Source organism: Sphaeramia orbicularis, chromosome 11, assembly GCF_902148855.1.
Source record: "Sphaeramia orbicularis chromosome 11, fSphaOr1.1, whole genome shotgun sequence".
Taxonomy (NCBI): domain Eukaryota; kingdom Metazoa; phylum Chordata; class Actinopteri; order Kurtiformes; family Apogonidae; genus Sphaeramia; species Sphaeramia orbicularis.
Genome location: NC_043967.1, coordinates 47889931 through 47913147, shown reverse-complemented (window position 1 = coordinate 47913147; position 23217 = coordinate 47889931). Strand labels below are relative to the sequence as shown.

The 23217-nt window shown below is 38.2% G+C and overlaps 2 protein-coding genes across 4 annotated transcripts in view; both read right to left on the bottom strand.

Moving 5' to 3' along the window:
• Positions 1 to 4380: 4380 nt before the first annotated feature.
• Positions 4381 to 23217, bottom strand: part of LOC115428012 (zinc finger protein Xfin-like) — a 38498-nt gene continuing 19661 nt past the window's right edge. The window contains exons 4-7 of the mRNA XM_030146780.1: positions 21610 to 21756; positions 21214 to 21357; positions 19610 to 20107; positions 4381 to 5403 (exon numbers count right to left, since the gene is read on the bottom strand). Of these exons, the coding sequence (XP_030002640.1) occupies positions 5267 to 5403; positions 19610 to 20107; positions 21214 to 21357; positions 21610 to 21756 (926 nt within the window). The 3' untranslated portion in view covers positions 4381 to 5266. The remainder of the gene's footprint in view (positions 5404 to 19609; positions 20108 to 21213; positions 21358 to 21609; positions 21757 to 23217) is intronic.
• Positions 13957 to 17854, bottom strand: LOC115428013 (oocyte zinc finger protein XlCOF7.1-like). Of its 3 annotated transcripts, none has more exons than XM_030146781.1 (3): positions 17567 to 17854; positions 17179 to 17322; positions 13957 to 15246 (listed from the first exon to the last, which is right to left on the bottom strand). In XM_030146781.1, the coding sequence occupies exons 1-3, from the start codon at positions 17736 to 17738 to the stop codon at positions 14354 to 14356; spliced, it is 1209 nt and encodes a 402-aa protein (XP_030002641.1). In that variant the 5' UTR covers positions 17739 to 17854; the 3' UTR covers positions 13957 to 14353. The 3 variants fall into 3 exon arrangements, with proteins under 3 accessions (XP_030002641.1, XP_030002642.1, XP_030002643.1); XM_030146782.1 differs by having other exon boundaries at positions 17179 to 17304; XM_030146783.1 differs by lacking the exon at positions 17179 to 17322 and having other exon boundaries at positions 17567 to 17853.

The following is a 23217-nucleotide window of genomic DNA, read 5'->3' as shown; positions in this document are numbered from 1 at the left end:
GTTAAAGAGAACCTGCAGCCATATCTGATGGAACACAAAATCATGTACATATATTAGGGAGAGGAGGACATAACTGGTGTGAAAGGTGAGGCTGTAGCACCATCTGACACCTCAAATGAATTCATTTATAAGGCGGCAGGAAAAGAAGGCAGCTCTCCATTGTTTTAAGATCTCACTCGGGAGGTGGTGGGTGATCTGCAATGTGAGGTCATGTACACACACATAGCTGTGAGGATCACACATTGGATTTCACTTTAGGTTCTGGTTAAGGATACAGGGTAAAGAGCAAGAAGATGCGTCAGATTAGTCATATAAATAAAGCTACATTAACCCATGAAGATCCAGGGCTACTTCTGTCTATTTAAACTTTCTTAAGTGATTTATCACCACACTGTAAGCCCAGAATTTGTATTTACTAAAATGCTTTAATTACAATGTACTTAAATGATTTAAGTTTGATGACATTACTATAAAATGTTAAGTATATTCCACTAATTTGTAGACAAGGTTGAAAGTACGAAAAAGTTTAAGTTGAATGGATTTAAATCACTAAGTTTTAGTCATGACCACACCTTTTTATCTCCTCATTGCATTGTGGGTATTGGGCATGTTGTTGAAAATGTGTTATTTTTCTGTGCAGGGGTTCAGTGGGGTTGTGGTGTTAGTGTTAATTTGGACTTAATGTGTATGACAATGTTTATTGGCCTTTTTGAGTTTGTTTTTGTGTTTTTGTAGAGTTGCACCATGAGTCAAAGCATAGGAAGAACAATGGCTTTACTGTTCATCCACCTATCTTCTTGTACGATGGAAATTCAAATGCTTTGTGAAGTTAAAAGAATTTCATGTAGCAGTATATTACATTGAGCTAACTCCCATCTGTGCTACAATATATTAAGGTGAATAATTATACAAAACCGTATCTATTGTGAAAGATTATAATTTAAGTCAATTTGGAATTGAGTCTAATGAACTGGTGATAATAAGTCTAATGATTATACAAAGTAATTGACATTGTAACAAATTTTAAGTTAAATTAACTTGGTATTTAGTGTGTTGTACTTAAAATAGCAATTCTATTTAAATCAAGCATTTAAGTCTTTAATACACTCAAGTTTTCATTACTCATTACTTAAATTTTTTAAGGCAACAAGTTACCTGAGATTTTTTAAGTAAACTCAACTTATCCGGTCTTACAGTGCATTTATTATAACATTATCCTCTTTATTTTGCATTTGTCAATGAAAGTCAGGTATTTTCCTATATTTTATTTACTGATCATGTATATGTTCAGAGAGGCTCAGAGTAAAGTTGGGGGCTATTGTAACAAAAACAGAGAAAACTGAAGAAAAAGTGACTTTTTCAGCCAAACTGAAAGTAAAAACTAGTGTCTTCAAACTTCAACCACTGTTATTTGTCTGCTACTGGGTTTTACTGGTGAATCAATGTTGGAGAAGATGACGATGTTTCAGTGTTCACTACGGCGCCTCTGAGCATCCAAATGGGTCATATCTGATGACCATGAAAAGATGAGAGACTGCATTTTACACCAATTATTTACATGCATTGATATGATTAGTGGATCAACAGTTAATATCAGTCAGTCTTGGCTGCCAGTGACTGTTTGGGTCAATGAGGGTTAATGTGCAGACATAACCAGGTTTTGACACAGTTTTGACCTGACACTGACCCTGAAATATGAAAAATGTTTGATACTAAATTTCAGTACCTACGAAGTGAATCTCATCTATGTGAGTGTGTAAGTTTTTCCAAAAAAAACAAAACAAACAAAAAAACTTAATCTCCTGAGGGCTCTGTCCAAAAGATCAACATAGTTATATCTATTTTAATCTAATCTAATTATAATATAATATAATATAATCTCCACCTGAATTTAAAGGTGCGGGAGACTGTCGTGACCAAGTTTTCATCCAATCTGTAAAACCTCAGTCGTAGCCTAAGTATCACAAATCTGTAAAGTCTTTCTGTGATTACTCAACTGAATCTCTTGCATTATGGTGAACAACTTTGAAGTGCCATCCACCATAAACCAAACCATGTGTTTACATTCAGAGCCGGGAGGTAACCCAGGCATTTTCGGAATTTTTTGTCACGACGTGCATTGTGGGAAGCGGATGGCACTTCGAAATTGTTCACTGTAATGCAAGAGATTCAGGTGAGTAATCACAGAAAGACTTACAGATTTGTGATACTTAGGCTATGACTGAGGTTTTACAGATATGATGAAAAATTGGTCACGAAAGTCTCACGCACCTTTAACTACGTAAATAGGTGAGAGTCCAGAGGGCCACAAAACCATTGGCTGCTCCCTCCCCTCCCTGGAAGACCTCCATAGACCCAGCTACCTCAAGCAGACCTGCAGTATCCTCCAGGACAATCTGTTTGAACAGCTGTTTTCTGTCAGGCATCACAGGACGATAAAACAAAGACAAACAAAAACAGCAAATATCCAAAGGCAGTGATGGTACTAAATGCTAAGATACACTGAAGTCCATAAGTATTTGGACAATGTCATAGGTTTTCTATTTGTCTGTACACCAACATAAGAAATGGTTGATGTGTGGACTCTCAATTTTAACGCAATAGCTTTAACAGATATTGCATTAACTGTAGGAATTACAACTATTTTGAATGTACAGTCACCTATCCATTTTCAGAGGCTCATAAGAACTGACTGACCTTTAACACTCATTGATTCTTGTCTCTCTTCTCTTTGTAACATCCTAACAGACCAAAGAAGCAGCTGTTCTCAGGTTGTACAACACCTTAACCAATTTATCAATTATTATTTTTTCATCATATTCTCATAGAATATCAATAAGTGTAAGCTTAAATTTATATATGCACTCACAAAAAAGTGATGAAACAAACTAAAAACCCTTTCTTAACTGTTTTACTGGTGACTCCAAGTGAATATTTATCTCTATATGACCATTTATTATAATATTATCCTCTGCATTTGTCATTTTTGCACTGAAAGGTATTTTCCTATATTCAATTTACTGATCAGGTCGATGTTCATAAAAGCTTCAAAGGTTATTATAACAGAACAGAGAAAACTGGGGAAAAAATGTTTTCAGCAAAATATATTATTAACTGAACATAAAAACAAGTGTCTCCATCCACTGGCATTTATCAAACTGATGTGGATGTTGAGGCCGTACTTCAACACCCAGTCTAGAGCCAGCTGGAGACTAGTCCTACCTAAGCTGCAAAACCTTCACTCTTTATACTCTAAGTCTATTCTTCTAAAACTTTCTAAGTGTTCAAGTCTTCTTCTGAGGAAAACACAGAGCCAAATGAGCATTTGGTGTCCAGTAGAGTTGAATCCAGAGAGCTTTATTCTTCAACATGGAGAACAAAGCCTGAGCAGTTCTGCAGAACAAACTGAGTTTTTACCAACAAAACTTCGCTTGTAGAATGTAAGATGTAGGTGTGTATGGGGCATAAATGGCCATTAACCATACCCCTGGGCTGCTTGAAGTCCCCATTTGCTCATACTTTATATTGTTTATATGTGCTGTATCTAATGGACTCAAATGTCTCGCTAGTTTTTTAAAAAAATACCTTTTAGCTGTCCCCACTGGCATTCCTGTGTACTTGTATTCACAACACAGCAGCTCTGGTACTTTTTCTTGAATAGCTATCTTCTATGATTAATATATAGTAAAGTAGCGTGTCCTGGTATAGCAGCCCTTCAAAAGAATAACACTTGAATGCAGTTCAATAAGAGAAAATAAGACACCACACAACTATGTGGGTTTTACTGGTGAATCAATGTTGTAGAAGATGGTGTTTCCATGTTCACTACAGAGTCTCTGAATGTCCAAATGGGTCATATCTGATGTTGCTGAAGATCTGAGAAATGACATTTTACCTGAAATATTTAATTGTATTGATAAAAGTAGTGGTTCTAGAGTTATAACATATTTTAGGTCAGTAGATGGTTTTGGTCTCTGAGACTATTCAGGGTTTGAGGGTTAAAAAAAACCCATCAATTCAGACTGTGAAAAAGGATTTTGTAATAAAAAATTTAAAAAAATGTGTTGAATATTGTGTTGGTTGCTAAAAAAAGCAATCACTAGTAAATGGATGACTGAAAAATTACCCACATTAGAAGATTGGATAGAACTTATTAAAGAAATTTCCCTGACAAAACTCACATTTGCATTGAGACTAGAACATGACAAATTTGAGGAATGCTGGAAGGTATGAATGGACTTTATGAACACTAAAAAGGAACAAAACATGACACCCACTGTTGTTTATCTACTATCTTACTGTTGTTTTTATTATTATTTTTTTATTAATGTTCTGTTGTTCAAAAAAAAAAAAAAAAAAAAAAAGGGATGAGAAACCAAGAAGGGAAGGCACTGGAGATATACGCAGGAAAATGTACAGATAGATTGTTTTATTCTTTTCTGAAAAGAAATATAGAAAAACAACATTGTAAAATGTTATATGTGCATGTGAATGTAAAACATGCACATTCTCCAAAATAAAATCCAATAAAAACTTAAACCAAAAAAGAAAAAAAGAAAACCATCAATCTGGCACAGTGCACATGAATATTTAGGAGAGACTATCTTTAGGCCAGGACCAGCAGATCCATGTTCAACAATCTGGTTTAATCATGGAAGAACTAAGGGTTTTGCCATATAAATTGGTGCAAGACAGAAGCCTTTTCTAACAAAGCTCACCAGTCTCCCAAACCTATGTGTATGTTATGATTTAATGAGACCAAAGTTGAACTTTTTCACCATAAATCCTAAAGGTGAGGTGTGTATCACCAAATGACCACCATACGCACAAAACTGAAGCTTTAGTCAAAGTGGATGGAATAATCATCAGCTCTGTATGCTCATAACGCTCCATATATGTTTAACATTAAGCTCATCTGAAATATTTTACTTACTGTTGGTAATTTAATCTACAGCCATGCATCATATTCTTTTAGCTCATGATATATTTGTAGTATTATTTGTAGTCAGTATTCTCAGAAATAAAAAAAAAAGGTCAAATATGCAGTAAAATAATCCATGTCAGTTTTCTGCAAAAATGTATTATATATTTACTCTTATTTTGTTGTCATTTGGCTAAAACAGTGCATGACTATGAGCAGGACAAAGACGTACTATTCTACATGTTCCAAATGATGCAAGAGAGCTTGTAAAAGAAGAATTTTGACCTCAATCCATAAAGGATCTACTCATGACAAAAAATCCAAAACACATTTGAAGATACGTGGTTAACACTGGACATAAAACGGATGAGATACAACCATATGTTGCCTAACTTCAAATCTACGTACAAAACCTTTGTTACAAACTGAACAAATGAAAGGCTTCTCTCCTGGATGAACTAACATATGTCTATTAAGATTACCTTTATCCGCAAAAGGTTTCTTACAAACTGAACAGCTGAAAGGCTTCTCTCCAGTGTGAATTGCCATATGTTTCTTAAGATTACTTTTATAAGCAAAAACTTTGTTACAAACTGAACAGCAGAAAGGCGTCTCTCTTGTATGAACTAACATGTGTTTGTTAAGATTACCTTTATCCGCAAAACCTCTCTTACACACCGAACAGCAGAAAGGCCTCTCTCCTGTATGAACTGACATATGTACCTTGAGTTTACCTTGACGCACAAAACCTTTGTGACAAACTGGACAGCGGAAAAGCTTCTTTGTTGTGTGGACTGTCGTCTGTGCCTCCGACACTGACAAAAACTTGGACTTTTTATCATCCTCAGTGCATTGATATTGTGTTGTTTTACATGCCACATCACTTATAGGGAAGTCATTATTTTGGATGCTGTCCGGTTCTGATTCTCCATAGTCATCTCCATCTTCTGGTTCCTCTGTGTTCTCCTCAGTTTGACTTTGATGAAGCTGTGAGGACTGAGCTTTGTCTTCATCATATTCACACTTCACATGAGGTGGAGTGGATGGGAGCATAGTGATATCAGCCTCCTCTAGCCCTTGAAGCGCTTCTCCCTCCTGATTGGTCCACAGGTTCTCCTTTTCCTTGGTATGGGGAGGCTCTGGGTCCACCTGGTCCAGACTGGGGCTCCTGTCCTGCTGCTCCAGGGAGAGCTCTTCTTTCACCATCCACAGCTTTTGGATGGGTGTAGGACACTCTAAAACACAAATATTTAATCAAACATATTTTCACAATGATGCCACCAAAGGTCAGACATTCATCTTGTTAGGAGCCTTTCCTGTTAATGCACATATTTGTTTAACATAAACAAAGACTGGACCAACAGAATTCAATGTTTGTGTCAAATGTGTCCAATAAATGCTCAGTGTCCTCAGGCTCTACTCATTCTTCACAGTGCCTCACAGTTTCAATTAAAGCTATACCGTATGATGTGGCATTTTTACACTTTTCTTTTGTCATCTTAAAATGCTCCTAATAAGCGTGTGTTAAACTAAAATGTAAAAGAAATCCACCAGGTATTGAAACTCAAAAATGTTTAATTCTCGTATATTTCTGATAAAAGTCTGACCAATCATTTTATTCGGTCCGAATAAAATAATTGGCCGAACCTGACTGAGCCTCCTGTCAATCATCCATTACGGTCGTCCAGCATCCGATCCATTATCGCCGTCTCCACATCCTATACGGGCACCTCTGAATCTGACGCATCACTCGCGCTGCTTCTCCTGTCACTGACCACAGTCTTTCTAGGATGTGTGGATAGAACTCAAATGCACATGTGGAAGGGAATAAACGGATTTATGAACAGAAACAACAACTAAGGTGAACAAACAGGAGTCTGATGAATGAAGGATGGAGATAAAAGTCCGGAAGTCAGCTGTACTGGACTGAACAGGTCTGCATAAAGCTCAGCTTTTATGACCGTGGGACTCATACAGGTACATGTACATAGCGTCACACAGTGTAGGATTATGTAGGATGATAAATATATGGACTATGAAACCTCAAATGTCCACGGAAAAATTCGCGGAGGCCACGCGTTCACAGTGCGCGCGCCCGTCGTCTGGGCATCTTATCTCCGTGGTGCAGTGAAGACACTGACCCAGTACTGCACAGACCAGACCCTTAAATTCAGGGTCTACTGATGGAACAGGGGCCGCGGGCCCGCGGCAGGTGGATGATGCATCTGATTACTGAGGGAGGGGTCTGCGGACACACCGAAGTGGACCGGACCTGCCCCTCCGCTTCCTCCGCGCTCATCAGGTGAGAGGAGGCGAGCATCAGAGCTCAGGCAAGGGGAAGGGGGAGGGGCTTTGGAGGGAGGCGGGTTGTTCATGTTCAAACTTTTACTAAGTGCTGTGAGAAATGCCACATCGGTAGGTATAGCTTTAAATCTCAGATATCACATTTCGCATTGTTATAAAAGTTGATCTGACAGTTTTAGTTTTGTTTGGTTTTATTTAAATATTCAAATTGTAGTTCAAAGTCAGTGAGTGAGACCCTTTGCTTAGAACTGTACTTTATATGATGAACGACAGTGCACCAGGTCTACAGTCATTATTAAAACAGCTGTCAATCAGTATCAGACAGAGGTGACTTTGTATCCTGTAAACCCCGAGCCATTTGTCTCTAGTGGGAATCATTTCAATGCTACACAAAACAATGAATTAGGAGATGGTAGAAGCTTCATTCATACAAAACCAAGGTATGATCAGAAAACAGCAAAGGTAAGACAAAATTCATAGTCATTACGTCATAGTTTGACTTTTGTCTTGTTCTGTGAGTTTTAGCAGAAAAGTAATAATACTTGTACTGTTGAATCTGCTTAGTGTTAAATTAGTGGTGAGAAGTTTGTTACATTTGTCTTGTTTTATGAAATTATTCTAGAAAAATTCTGGTATTGTTTTCAATATTTGCTCATTTAACTGCTTATTGTGTGGATTGTGTTTTGTTGTCCAACAGTTGGTTTTGTTGAGATTTTAGCTGATGTTCCTCTAGTGAAGTGAATGTATACCATGTGTATATTGCCACAAGCATCGTGTAGCATTACCACGGCAGCACAGACAGAACAACAGATGCCAACCTGATAGTAGTAGAAGTTTCATTGCCTGCTCTTCCTCCTGACTGATCCACTCTTCCTCCTGTTCCTCTTTAATGTGGGGGGGCTCTGGATCCTCCTGGTCCACATGGGGGCTACGTCCCTGCTGCTCTGGGGGAATCCGAATGTCTGCATGACCCAGTGGGAAACACAGACAATAACAGCTGTGACAAAGCTGATTTTCAGTGAGCCACTTCACAATGGGAAACATCACTGTCCCACAATAAACAATGGCTCTTGAATGGAAGTAGCATGTAGATAACAAAAAACAAAATGCTAATATACAGTTTAGCCAAAACGTCGCTGAACATTTAAACAATGTTTACAAAGTTTCTAAGGCTGCCTACATAATTGACGAGTGAAGCATTTCCTTTCATATTTAATACATTCAACGCAAGACACCCGGGAGACACGTAAAATACAATACATCACTCACACAATAGGGTGTAGTTCTGCATCAGGTACAGTCCGGGTGTCAAACCAGGTGATATTCAGATCAAAATGGCTGCTGAACAAGACCGTATTGTGATGTTTGTTGCACCTGACATTTTAAGGGTAGGAATACCGTGGTAACTCGCCCAATTCACTGGAGAATAATTACATACGCAGCCATCAGTAATGTTTGACAGGAACTGACTGAGCCCCGGTAACTGTTTTACTAGTGAACATCCTGTTTGACCCGTCAGTAGTGATGGGCATATGAAGTTTCATGAAGCACTGAAGCCTTTCATCAAATTGGTTCAATCCAGCGCAAATTTTCTTGAGGCTTCATTTGCTCTACTAGGTCATCTACCGGACAAACAATGTATAATAGACAAGAAAATGAGTTGACATCAATTTGAAGTCTGGTATTTTGCAAAAAAGCCTGTGAATGAAACGGTCAGCAAAATCAAGAAGTATGCAAAGCATGTATTATTATACTGTGTCTATGTTGGTAAACAGAATTATTTGAATGAAAAATACTGGCATTACTGAAAATGAAAACAATTATTTACAGTGGGGTGAGGACAGTGAACATGTAAGTGTATGTTTGTTGGGAGAAATGAGATCAAAATGTTCCCTGGGGATATTCTTCTCTTTCTTGCTGGCTCCATATCAATCACACAAATATTGTTGATAGTCAAAGCACAATCTGTCAGAATCCACAGAATGTAAGGGATCTCCATAGTGGTGCACCAAATTACAAACCACCTCTTGAACTGGCTGGGGGATGTGGACGGCCGGAGAGGCTTTGGACTTAACTGCATATGTCATTGATACAAGCCTCAAGACAGGCTTTCCATAGCAGTGCCTGGATTACTTGACACAGGCTTCGAAGCCTAGATATGAACCTCACATCATTACCCTTCAGCTTAAAAGCACAAAGAACACATAACAATGTTGATTTTGGATCAGAGACAGCGGGTGCATATGAAGGAACTGGCATGGATAGTGCTACAGCTGCCCTGGGTGCCACGGTGTTATGTCCGACCTTTGAACTGCAGCAGAGATGGAATCAGGATGGGGAATTCCAATCTCTTGTTTGGCCTATGCGGATTCTAGATGGAGAGAGGCATTTCCAATATTTCCGAAAGTCTGTCTCCAACCTGCTGGCTCAAGTGGCTCACTCTCTGCTGGAGACTCCAGTGAATCACCATCATCATCTTCTTTTGCATATATAACGTGTTAAAACTACTAGTGATGTGTTGGTCGCGAACGAAATGGCTCTGAGAGCCGGCTCTTTGACTTGAACGATGGGAGACGGCTCTTGATTGGGAGCCGCTCTGTTTTTTCCTCCCTCTCTCTCTCTCTCTCTCTCTCCTTCTGTCTTTTCTCTCTTCAAGCCACATTTGATTTGTCAATATATGTGTGGTTTTTGCCTGTGTCTGCGCTGAGCAGAGGGGAGAGGGGTAGAGTTACACACACAGCACAAAACAAGCACACAAACAGGAGGGAGGGAGACGAGAAAGAAAGAGAGAGAGAGAGCAGGGACCACAACGCAAACGGACTGGAAAGGCAAAAAAAAGTTGAGAAAATGAATGACAACAGGAAACACAGCAAAATCTAGACACATTTCAATGAAACAGTCCAAACTAAGGCAGAATGTAGAGTGTGCAAGACAAAAATCTCATATAGTGCTGGCTCCACAAACAACCTGCACAGGCACATGACGACTGTTCATCCATCAGTGCAATTGGAAAAGTAGTGAAAAGCTAAAAGTGTAAAATAGTTGAAAGTTAGTAAAGGTCATTTGTAAATAGTTAAGCGTTTCTTTGTGCACTTTTTGTATCACTCTGTAGAGTGCATAAATAAAGGTGTATCTATATAATAAACATTTGATATAGTGCACGTTTTTTTTTACATTAGTAATTCATGTTGTGCATAACTTCACATTATTGTTGGTAATAAATTAATTTAAGCACCAAAAAATCGGAAGAGCCACTTGGGAGCTGGAAGAGCCGGCTCTTTTTAGTGAGCCGAGCCAAAAGAGCCGAAATTCCCATCACTAAAAACTACATGGCTTGCATATTGCCCCCACCGGTGACGCATGGTATTGCACGCGTCTCTGCGTCGCGTATAAAAAAATGGACAACAGAAACGCAAGCATGCATATGTTTGTTTTGTTTTTCACCTACTTAATTATGTATTTATTGAACTTTTGTTCTCTCTAATGATTACCTCTGAAGTACCTCTAGCCTTTTGATACCCTAAGTGCCTTGTGGTATACTACATTTCATGTTCTGTTTAAATGTGCCAGTTTGTTCTGCACATGTCATGAATAATAAAGGGGAAAAAAAAACAACAACAACAAAAAACAGGCACGCATCATGGCGGCCAATGCACGGCAGACCAACTCTTATCACCACTGCCTCTTCATGCGTCGCAATGCGTTCGCGTGTGCGTGCCCCTGCGTTTACTATGAAACGGCCTTAACCCAGGAAAACATTTTTTAAAACAAAAGAGTTTGAGGTGAACAAACCTGTTTGGTGCACAGTGTCCGGTAGTCTCTGGTTTCTTTTCTTGTGCTTTGGGGAATCACTGAGTTTCTCCTCAATCTCTGCGATGCTTCTTTGAAATACTCCAAATATCTCCTCAGCAGCCGCAGTCAGTATCTGCTCCACCGACACCCTCAGCTCTTGCATTTCACACATTTTATCACTTTTTCCCCACACACCGTCACAAACACACACAACTCACCACAACACTGTTCAAAGCTAAAACCTACTCCAGTAGTTCCAAGCACATGCGCATTGGAAGAGAAGCTCAACCGCGCGCTGATTGGTTTACTGAGCCATGTGACTACACGTTCACGAATGTCATACAAAAACATTTAAAGAACGAGTTTTTTTTTTCTTTTTTTTTTTTTTTTATCAACTTTATTAATCAAAATCTGGTTATACATTCAATCGACGTCCATAGAAAAATACTTTTTTTCAGACAGTAACTATATCTAACTTATTTGAACAGTATTAGTGAAGAACATCATAAAAAAAAAAAAAAAAAATATCAAAATAAAGTCAGAGGTCTAATCAGGAATCAATACATTCAAATTTTCATAAACAATCAAGGCTTGTTTGGTTTTCACATGTCTAAGTGTCTTTTTGAAGTTTGTTATTTTATTCATGTAAATTAAGAACAGTGTGTGTGTGGGGGGGGGGTCTTCACAAAACTACATCTGTGTATAAATTGTTTGGCCATAATAACCAAAGTGTTACACATAATTTCTCTTTTTTTGTTTTCCATATTTAAAGAACAAGTCAAATATGCAGTATACAGTAAAATAGTCCCGTCTTTTTTTTTTTTTTTTTTTGCAAAAATAGTGATGTGTATTTTTAGGCCAGACTTCAAGACCCAGTCAAGGGCCAGCTGGAGACTAAGTCTGGTCCTGCTTGTCTTTTCTTCTGAAACTTTCTAAGAATTCAAATCTTCTTCTGAGAAAAGCGCAGAGTCAAATAAGCACTGGAGTCCAGTAAGTTGAGTCCAGAGAGAGCAGTATTCTTCAACACAGAGTACAAAGCCCAAGCTGTCCTGCAACACAGCTGAGTTTTTGTTTTTTGTTTTTTACCAACAGAACATCACCTTTTATAATGCAAGACTTTTACCATACTTTGAGTCTTATTTTTGATGGTGTCTAGGGTTATCATTCCCTGCCTTATGTTTAGATAAGACAGCTTCTGATGGTGTTTTGATTACCTCATGTGGTCACCTCATGGGATGCCTGAAGCCTCTGTTTTCTTATATATGGTTCGTATGTGCTGTACCTAATGGAGTCAGATGTCTCGCTGATTACCTTTTTAAAAACACAGTCAGCTGTCACTGTTGCTATAATGGCAATCCTGTGTGAACATCATCACTTTACAGTTGCTCTGGTACCTTCTTTCAAATTGCTATCATCACAGATTAACACAGATTGATTTATAGGAATATAATGTGGCCAGGTATATAGCGGCTCACATGCAGTTTAAGATGAAAGAAAATAAGACACCAGAGTAGTATCAGTTATTATTAATGATTTACTCTTTTTTGTTTTTTGTTGTCTTTTGGCTGGAACGGTGCATGACTATGAGCAGAACAAATAAGAACTGCACTGTATGTTCCAGCTGATGCAGGAGAGTTTGTACAGGAAGAATTTTGACCTCGGTCCATAAAGGGTCACTTCTGCTCATGACAAAAAATCCAAAACACATCTGAAGATATGTGGTTCACAATGAACATAAAGGGGATGAGATACTTTATTCTGAAAAGGTCACAAATTAAGTGGGGAAAACTAAAGTATTTACCTCTGAGGTGGAATAGAATTAAAGTATAAACCTGCAGAAAATGGAAATACGTAAAGTGCAAGTATCTACCCTTAAAATGTCATTAAGCTGAATCTTCAGAGCTAGATATTTAATGGAGTGACTTAAAAAGCATGAAATGTCCTAAACTGAATGACCTATCTGACTTTAACAAGCTATTTTAATTAAAGTCTATGACTATGGTTGAAGAAAAAAAGCTGATGATATGAACTGCATGATGTTGTGTTTATGTCACCGGGTGATATTTATTTAGCAGTTCTTCTGTTGTGGAGGGAGATGTTCTGAATACATTGTTGGGTGTGTACAACTATAAAGGGCTTTTCTGATAAACAGCACCCTCTGCCTGACATACATCTAAATTGTATCAAGGTTTATTTACTTACTTTTGGTGTTGAAGGTGATCCTAATGGAATGCAGAGACATCATTAGGTGATAACGCAAAGGCCAAGCACACACTGAGCAGTAGTAGTAGAAATAATAACACAATGTATATCTTAAATAGAACTTCACATATAGGAGATTTGTAGTTAACATTATTTATTTTGGAAAAATGTACATGTTAATGAATGAATAAATAAAACTGAGGCTTTGAAAAAAATTTAATTAAAAGTCGACAAAATGACAACATGGCTGAAGATGAAATCCACTTATCTGAAAATGCACTTTTTGAGAAAACTTAAAAAAAAAACCTTGTAGAATCCAAAACAATATCATAAATCACTTTAAAGGAGTCATATTTTGCTATACCTACTTTTATTGGCTGTTGGTACATTTATTTGGGTTTTTGGGGACCCAAATATTTCAAAAAGTTTGAATTTGAACCCTTCAGGTGCTGCAAAGCCATCTTTATATTCATTTAGGCAAAAATCGGGTGGATTTCTACAACCTGTTTTAATTCCTGCTCTCTTTGTTACGTCTGTAACTATTTACGTCACACATTTGCGCATAGAAGGTCAAGACTTCCTACAAACATTTCTCCGAATACGCCATAATTGTTTGTGAGCAACAGCGGTTGTAGTCCATACTGCAAATACGTCCAAACTTTGAGCCGATTACCTAAATGTTCAGTTGTTGGTTGAACAAGACAGAGCAGCACAGCCAACAACCTGGAGGGGGCGGGGCCTGAAGTGGCTCATGTGCATTTAAATGGCCAGCGCTCAAAACTGCCTTTTTGGTGTCATTACTCAGAAATAGGGTTGAAGATGGACCGGTGGAGTTGAATTAATGAAGAGTTCAGACACAAGCATAGCATTCACAGTTTATGCAGACCACAGGGAAATGTTTTAAAATGTATAATTCCATTAAAACAAAAAAAGCAAAATATCGCTCCTTTAACGTCTTACATCACTTGCAAGTACGTCACTGTCCTGATCAGTCTTCAGTCTGCTCATCAGTTTCTGCTCCTCCATGTTCATCTGGATCTAAATTCATTTTTGTGAAAATTTTACTGCCTTGTATAGATCGTCATGTTTTATGTGAACTGGATTTTTATGTTTAAAAAAGTAGTCATTATAAAGTTAGTGGATGGAAGCCTTCATTCCTATGTGAGTTAACATATGTCTCTTAAGATTATGTTTATAGGAAAAACTTTTCTGACAAACTAAACAGCTAAAAGGCCTTTCTCCAGTGTGAACTGACATATGTTTCTTAAGATTACTTCTATGCGCAAAACATTTCTTACAAACAGAACAGCAAAAAGGCCTCTCTCCTGTATGGACTGACATGTGTTCCTTAAGATTACTTTTATGCGCAAAACATTTCTTACAAACGGAACAGCAAAAAGGCCTCTCTCCTGTATGAACTGGCATATGTTCCTTAAGATTACTTTTATGCGCAAAACATTTCTTACACACTGAACAGCTGAAAGGCTTCTCTCTTGTATGAACTAACATATGTTGCTTAACTTCAACTTTATGTGTAAAACATTTCTTACACACTGAACAGCTGAAAGGCTTGTTTGTTGTGTGGACTGTCATCTGTGTCTCCAACACTGACAAAAATTTTAATGTTTTATCATCCTTGGTGCATTGACGATGTATTGTTTCACATGCCACATCACTTATAGGGAAGTCATTATTTTGGATGCTGTCTGGTTCTGATTCTCCATAGTCATCTCTGTCTTCTGGTTCCTCTGTGTTCTCCTCAGTTTGACTTTGATGAAGCTGTGAGGACTGAGCTTTGTCTTCATCATATTCACTCTTCACACGAGGTGAAGTGGATTGGAACTTAGTGATATCAGCCTCCTCTAGCCCTTGAAGCTGTTCTCCCTCCTGATTGGTCCACAGGTTCTCCTCTTCCTTGATATGGGGAGGTTCTGGGTCCACCTGGTCCAGACTGGGGCTCCTGTCCTGCTGCTCCAGGGGGAGCTCTTCTTTCACCATCCACAGCTTTTGGGTGAGTGTAGGACACTCTAAAACACAGACAAACACTTGAATCAAACATATTTTCTCACTGATACCACCAAAGGTCAGATATTCACCTTGTTAGAAGCCTTTCCTGTTAATGTACATATTTGCTTCCCATACACAGAGACTGGACCAACAGAATTCAATGTTTGTTTCAAATGTGTCCAATAAAAGCTCAGCGTCCTCAGGCTCTATTCACTCATCACAGTGCCTCACAGTTTCAATTAAATCTCAGATACCACATTTTGCATTATTATTGAAGTTGATCTGACAGTTTTAATTTTGTTTGGTTTTATTTAAATATTCTCATTTTAGTTCAAAATCAGTGAGTGGGACCCTTTCCTTCTGTACTTTATATGATGATCGACAACACACCAGGTCTACAGTCATTATTAAAACAGCTGTCAATCAGTATCAGTCAGAGGTGACTTTGCATCCTGTTAAACCCTAGGCCATTTGTTTCTAGTGGGAATCATTTCAATGTAATAGATTAAAGCTATACTGTACTACCTGGCATTTTTACACTTTTCTTTTGTAATCTTAAAATGCTCCTAGTAAGCATGTGGCAAACTAAAATGTAACAGAAATCCACCAGGTTTTGAAATGATCAAAAATGTTTAATTCTCATATATTTCTGACAGAAGTCTTAGCAATCATTTTATTCAGTCCGAATAAAATGATTGGCCAAGCTTCTTGTCCGTCTTGACCATTGCCGCGTCCCACATCAGTTGCCTACCACTGTCACCACTTGCAAGTCTGGCGCCTCTGTGGCAGAGCTGTCTTTGAAAGATATCAAGGAACAATGAAGAACTTTCAATGACCAAACAAGTCGCCACTTCCACCTCCAGCTGCTCACACAGAGAATAAGATGCACAAAAACACTGTAGAAGAAAAAGCTGCCCAAAAGAGAATTCTCAGTGCAGCAAGAGGCAAGACACGTATACATCTGCTCTGCCTTTGAGGGATGGCAGAGGCTTAAACAGCTTCATCCAGAGCTGAAAAGCAATGAGATGGTCATGAAGTTTCTGCTGGACAGATACTTTCAGTTTGCCTAATCATAGAACAAAACATTACATGTGATAATGCAGTATCCACATGGTATCGATTACTACAGATCTGTAATGTTATGTTATTTGTGCAATGCAGATTAGCTTTATCATTAGCATCAGCGATGACTTTGCTGTTCGTGTAAACAAACCAAGCATCTCGCATTTGCAATCGCTTCAGATTTAGCTGTAGCGTTATGGACAGTGTTATCCATGTTAACGTTAACATCAGCGCTTGCAGCAGCCTCAGTGTTTATTGTGAAGTTGTCATTAACCTTGTTCTCAAACGCAACTCCAACAGTGTTGGCCAAACAGTGACCAGAGGTAGTTTTGCACATTGCTAGAGGACTTCTCTGGATAAGAGATAAGCCTCCGAGGTCAGGCAGGGGGAAGCGGGTGGGACTTAGATGATGTACATTTTGAAACTTTTACTAAGTGTTGTGCGACATGACAGATCAGTAGGTATAGCTTTTAGTGATGGTAGAAGCTTCATTCATACAAAACCAAGTTATGATCAGAAAACAGCAAAGGTAAGACAAAATTCATAATCATTACGTCATAATGTGACTTTTTTCTCATTCAGTGAGTTTAGCGGAAAAGAAATATTACTTGTACTGTTGAATCTGCTTAGTGTTAAATTAGTGGTGCAAAGTTTGTCACACTGGTCTTTTGTTTTAGGAAACTATTCTTGATAAATTCTGGTCTGACTTGTTTTCAGTATTTGCTCATTTAACTGCTTGTTGTGTGGATTGTGTTTTGTTGTCCAACAGTTGGATTTGTTGAGATTTTAGCTGATGTATTTCTAGTTAAGGGAATGTATACCATGTGTATACTGCTGCAAGCATCGAGTAGCATTACCATGGCAACACAGACAGAACAAAAGATACCAACCTGATAGTAGTAGAAGCTTCATTGTTTGCTCTCCCTCCAGACTGATGCACTCATCCTCCTTACTCCCTTTAATGTGGGGGGGCTCTGGGTCCTCCTGGTCCACATGGGGGCTACGTCCCTGCTGCTCTGGGGGAATCCGAATGTCTGCATGACCCAGTGGGAAACACGGACAACAACAGCTGTGACAAAGCTGATTTTCACTGAGCTATTTCACAATGGGAAACATCACTGTCCCACAATAAACAATGGATCTAGAGTGGAAATAAGATTAAACAAACCTCGCTCATACACAGTTTAGCTATAACGTCACTGTACATTTAAACAATGTTTATAAAGGCTGTAATCCAGGAAAACATTTTTATATCAAAAAAGTTTGAGGTGAACAAACCTGTTTGGTGCACAGTGTCCGGTAGTCTCTGGTTTCTTTTCTTGTGCTTTGGGGAATTACTGAGTTTCTCCTCAATCTCGGCGATGCTTCTTTGAAATACTCCAAATATCTCCTCAGCAGCCGCAGTCAGTATCTGCTCCACCGATGCCCTCAGCTTTTGCACTTCACACATTTTACCACTTTTTTCCACACACCGTCACAACCACACGCGACTGTTTGCAGCTGAAGTCACTCCAGTAGTTCTGTGCACATGCGCATAAGGAGAAAAGTTCAGCCGCGCGCTGATTGGGTTACCGATCCACGTGACTTTACGCTCAACTACGTCTTTCAAAAATATTTAAAGAACAAGTCAAATATGCAATATGCCGTATAATAGTCCCTAATTTTTGTTAATTATCATAGATTTATTCTTATTTGTCTTTTGGCTGGAATGATGCATTGACTACGAGAATAACAAAGAAGTACTGTATGTTCCAGCTGATACAGGAGAGTTTGTACAAGAATTTTGACCTCAATCCATAAAAGATCACTTCTGCTCATGACAAAAAATCCAAAATACTTTTGAAGATACGTGGTTCACACTGAACATAAAGGGGATTCTGAAAAGGACACAAATTAAGTGGGGAAAAGTAAAGTATATACCTCTGAGGTGGAGTAGAATTAAAGTATAAACAGCAGAAAATGGAAATACTCACGTAAAGTGCAAGTATCTGCCCTTAAAATGTCATTAAGCTGACTCCTCAGAGTTATATATTTAAGGGAGTGACTTAGAAAACATGAAATGTCCTAAACTGACTTTGCACTAAAACAAATGACCTATCTGACTTTAACAAGCTATTTTAATTCAAGTCTATGACTATGGATGAAGAAAAAAAGCTGATAATATGAACTGCATGATGTTGTGTTTATGTCACTGGGTGATATTTATTTAGCAGTCCTTCTATGGTTGAGGAAGATTTTCTGAATACATTGTTGGGTGTGTAGAAGTATAAAGGGCTTTTTTCTGATAAACACCACCCTCTAGACATAAATCGAGGCTGCATCAAGGTTTATTTACTTGTTTTTGGTGTTGAAGGTGATCCTAATAGAATGCAGAGACATCATTAGGTGATAATGCAAAGGCCAAGCACACATTGAATAGTAGTCTAGAAATAATAATGCAATGTATATCTTAAAATGGAGCTTCATATATAGGAGACTTTGTGGTTAACATTATTTAGTTTATATAAATGTTCATGTAAATGAATGAATGAATAAATAAAGGTGAGACTTTAAAAACATTGAATTAAAAGTCGATAAAATGACACCATGGCTGAAGATGAAACCCACTTATCCGAAAATTTAAAAAAAACTTGTAGAATACAAACAATATCAGAAATCATTTAATGTCTCACTTCACTTGCAAATAAATCAATGTCCTGATCAGTCTTCAGTCTGCTCATCAGTATCTGCTCCTCCATGTTCATTTGGATCTAAATTCATTTTTGTGGAAATTTTACTGCCTTGTATAGATCATCATATTTTATTGGAACTGGATTTTATGTTTAAAAAATTAGTCATTATAAACTTAGTGGATGGAAGCCTTCTCTCCTGTGTGAGTTAACATATGTTTCTTAAGATTGCTCTTAAGGGCAAAACCTTTCTTACAAACTGAACAGCAGAAAGGCTTTTCTCCAGTGTGAACTGGCATATGTTCCTTAAGATTACTTTTACGTGCAAAACCCTTCTTACAAACTGGACAGCTGAAAGACTTCTCTCTTGTATGAACTAACATATGTTGCTTAACTTCATACTTACGCGCAAAACCTTTCTTACAAACTGAACAGCAGAAAGGCTTTTCTCCTGTATGAACTGGCATATGTTGCTTAACTTCAGATTTACGCGCAAAACCTTTCTTACAAATTGAACAGCAGAAAGGCTTTTCTCTTGTATGAACTAACATATGCTGCTTAACTTCAAATTGACGTGCAAAACCTCTCTTACAAATTGAACAGCAGAAAGGCTTTTCTCCTGTATGAATTGAAATATGTTTGTTAAAATCACTTTTATGCACAAAACCTTTGTTACAAACTGAACAGCAGAAACGCTTCTTTGTTGTGTGGACTGTCATCTGTGTCTCCGACACTGACAAAGACATACATGTTTGATCATCCTCAGTGGATTGATGTGTTGTTTTACATGCCACAACACTTATAGGGAAGTCATTATTTTGGATGCTGTCTGGTTCTGATCCTCCATAGTAATCTCCGTCTTCTGGTTCCTCTGTGTTCTCCTCAGTTTGACTTTGATGAAGCTGTGAGGACTGAGCTTTGTCTTCATCATATTCACTCTTCACATGAGGTGGAGTGGATGGGAACTTAGTGATATCAGCCTCCTCTAGCCCTTGAAGCTGTTCTCCCTCCTGATTGGTCCACAGGTTCTCCTCTTCCTTGGTATGGGGAGGCTCTGGGTTCACCTGGTCCAGACTGGGGCTCCTGTCCTGCTGCTCCAGGGGGAGCTCTTCTTTCACCATCCACAGCTTTTGGTTGAGTGTAGGACACTCTAGAACACAGACAAACACTTTAATCAAACACATTTTCACAATGATGCCACCAAAGGTCAGACATTCACCTTATTAGAGGCCCTTCCTGTTAATGTACATATTTGCTTAACATACACAGAGACTGGACCAACAGAATTCAATGTTTGTGTCAAATGTGTCCAATAAATGCTCAGTGTCCTCAGGCTCTAGTCACTCTTCACAGTTTCAATTAAATCTCAAATATCACATTTTGTATGATTTTGTATGACATTTGCTATGAGTCTGTGTGAAGCTGTCGCAGTGTGAAGTTGTCGCAGTACTGCATTAGTTTGTTTACATTCAGGTGTGTGGCAGCACACGGTGCATGGACAAAGATGCATGCACTTCAAAAATGAAATGAGATTCAGCCCGGCAGACCTGTGAGGTTTTGATACTGCACAACAGAAAAAGATTGTTCATGAGTTCTGAACCTTGAGTCTGAGTCGAGTCTTTTGAGGTCAAGACTCGAGTCGCATCTCAAGTCACTGTGTTTGCGACTCTAGTCCAAGTTGCAAGTCCAAGTCCCCATCTCTAGCTGTTCACAGAAAAGCTGTTAACAACAGGTTGACCTTCTGGGATTCTTTGAGTCCCCGGTGGTGCAAGTAGAAAATTTCACTCACAACGAGGTAGGTAACCCCAGGGGTGGTGGTTTCCACCAGAGTGGAGCATCTTTTTTGCACTTTCCATTTGTTTAATGTTTTATTCTGCTATTGTCCTATGTAATCTTTTGTGTTTCTATGCCTTTGTAAAGTACTTTGAATTGCCTTGTGTATGAATGGTGCTGTACAAATAAATTTGCCTTGTGTTGCCTTGTTGAACCTGCTAAGTGTTCAATTAGTGGTGCAAAGTTTGTCACATTGGTCTTTTGTTTTAGGAAACTATTCTTGATAAATTCTGGTCTGACTTGTTTTCAATATTTACTCATTTAACTGCTTGTTGTGTGGATTGTGTTTTGTTGTCCAACAGTTGGATTTGTTGAGATTGTAGCTGATGTTCTTCTAGTTAAGGGAATGTATACCATGTGTACATCTCTACATGCACTGTGTGGCATTACCATGGCAACACAGACAAAACCACAGATGCCAACCTGATAGTAGTAGAAGCTTCATTGTCTGCTCTCCCTCCTGGCTGATCCACTCATCCTCCTGTTCCTCTTTAATGTGGGGTGGCTCTGGGTCCTCCTGGTCCACATGGGGGCTACGTCCCTGCTGCTCTGGGGGAATCCGAATGTCTGCATGACCCAGTGGGGGAAATAGACAATAACAGCTATGACAAGGATGATTTTCATTGAGCTATTTCACAATGGGAAACATCACTGTCCCACAATAAACAATGGATCTTGAGCGGAAGTAGAATGTAGATTAAAAAAAAACCCAAGATGCTCATGTTTAGCTAGAACATCGCTCAACATTTAAACAAGGTTTATAAAGTCTCTAATCAAGGAAAACATTTTTTAAAACAAATCAGCTTGAGGTGAACAAACCTGTTTGGTGCACAGTGTCCGGTAGTCTCTGGTTTCTTTTCTTGTGCTTTAGGGAACCACTGAGTTTCTCCTCAATCTCGGCGATGCTTCTTTGAAATACTCCAAATATCTCCTCAGCAGCCGCAGTCAGTATCTGCTCCACTGACACTCTGAGCTTTTGCATTTCACACATTTTACCCCTTTTTTTCTCTTCCACACACCGTAGGAAACACACGTGACTCTCCATAACACTATCCACAGCTCCACTAACTCCAGTGCTTCTGAGCACATGCGCAAAAGAAGAGACGTTCATCTGGTTCAGCCGCGCGCTCATTGGGTTACCGATCCATGTGACTACACGCCCAAAATCGTTTAACCAATAAATAAATAAATAAATAAATAAAGAAAGAAAGAACATATCAAATATGCAGTAAAATAGTCCCTGTCAATTTTCCGCAAAAATAGCGTTATTGTTATTAAAGATTTAGTCTTTTTTTTTTTTTTTTTTTTTTGAGGAGGGGGGGCGGTCTTTTGGCTGGAACGGTGGATGACTATGAGCAGAAAAGTACTATAGTGTATGTTCCAGCTGATGCAAGAGAAAAAATTCAAAACACTAAACAAAGGACACAAAGTAAGTGGAGAAAAGTCAAGTATTTACCTCTGAGGTGGACTAGAATTAAAGTATAAACCTACAGAAAATGGAAATACTCAAGTAAACTTCAAGTATCTGCCCTTAAAATGTCATTAAGCTGAATCTTCACAGCTATATATTTAAGGGAGTGACTTAGAAAACATGAAATGTCCTAAAGTGATATTGCACTAAAATGAATGACCTCTCTCAATTTAACAGGAAATTTTAATTAAAGTCAATGATTCTGAAGAAAAAAAGCTGATATGACCTGCATGATGTTCTTGTGTTTTTAACGTCACTGGGTGATATTTATTTAGCAGTTCTTCTATAGTAGAGGGAAATTTTCTAAATACATTGTTGGGTGTGTAGAAGTATTTTTTAAGTATAGTTTTTTTCTGATAAACACCATTCTCTGCTGGACATAAATCAAGGTTGCATCAAGGTTTATTTACTTTTTTTGTGTTGAAGGTGACCTGAATAGAATGCAAAGACATCATTAGGTGATAATGCAAAGGCCAAGCACACACTGAATAGTAGTAGAAATAATAATACAATGTATAGCTTAAACGGAGGTTCACATACAGGAGACTTTGTGGTTAAATATTTATTTTGGAAAATTTTTCATGTAAATGAAGAAATAAATAAAAGTGAGGTATTAAAAACATTGAATTAAAAGTCCATAAAGTAACACCCTGGCTGAAGATGCAACTCACTTATCTGAAATGCACTTTTTGAGAAACCAAATAAAAAACAAAAAAAAAAAACAAACTTGCAGGATACAAAACAATATCAGAAATCACTATAAAATCTCTTCACTTGCAAGTACGTCACTGTCCTGATCAGTCTTCAGTCTGCTCATCAGTATCTGCTCCTCCATGTTCATCTGGATCTCAGTTCATTGTGTGAATTTTACTGCCTTGTACAGATTGTCATGTTTTATCTGAACTGGATTTTTATGTTTCAAAAAAAGTGTTTGTAAACTTAGTGGATGGAAGCCT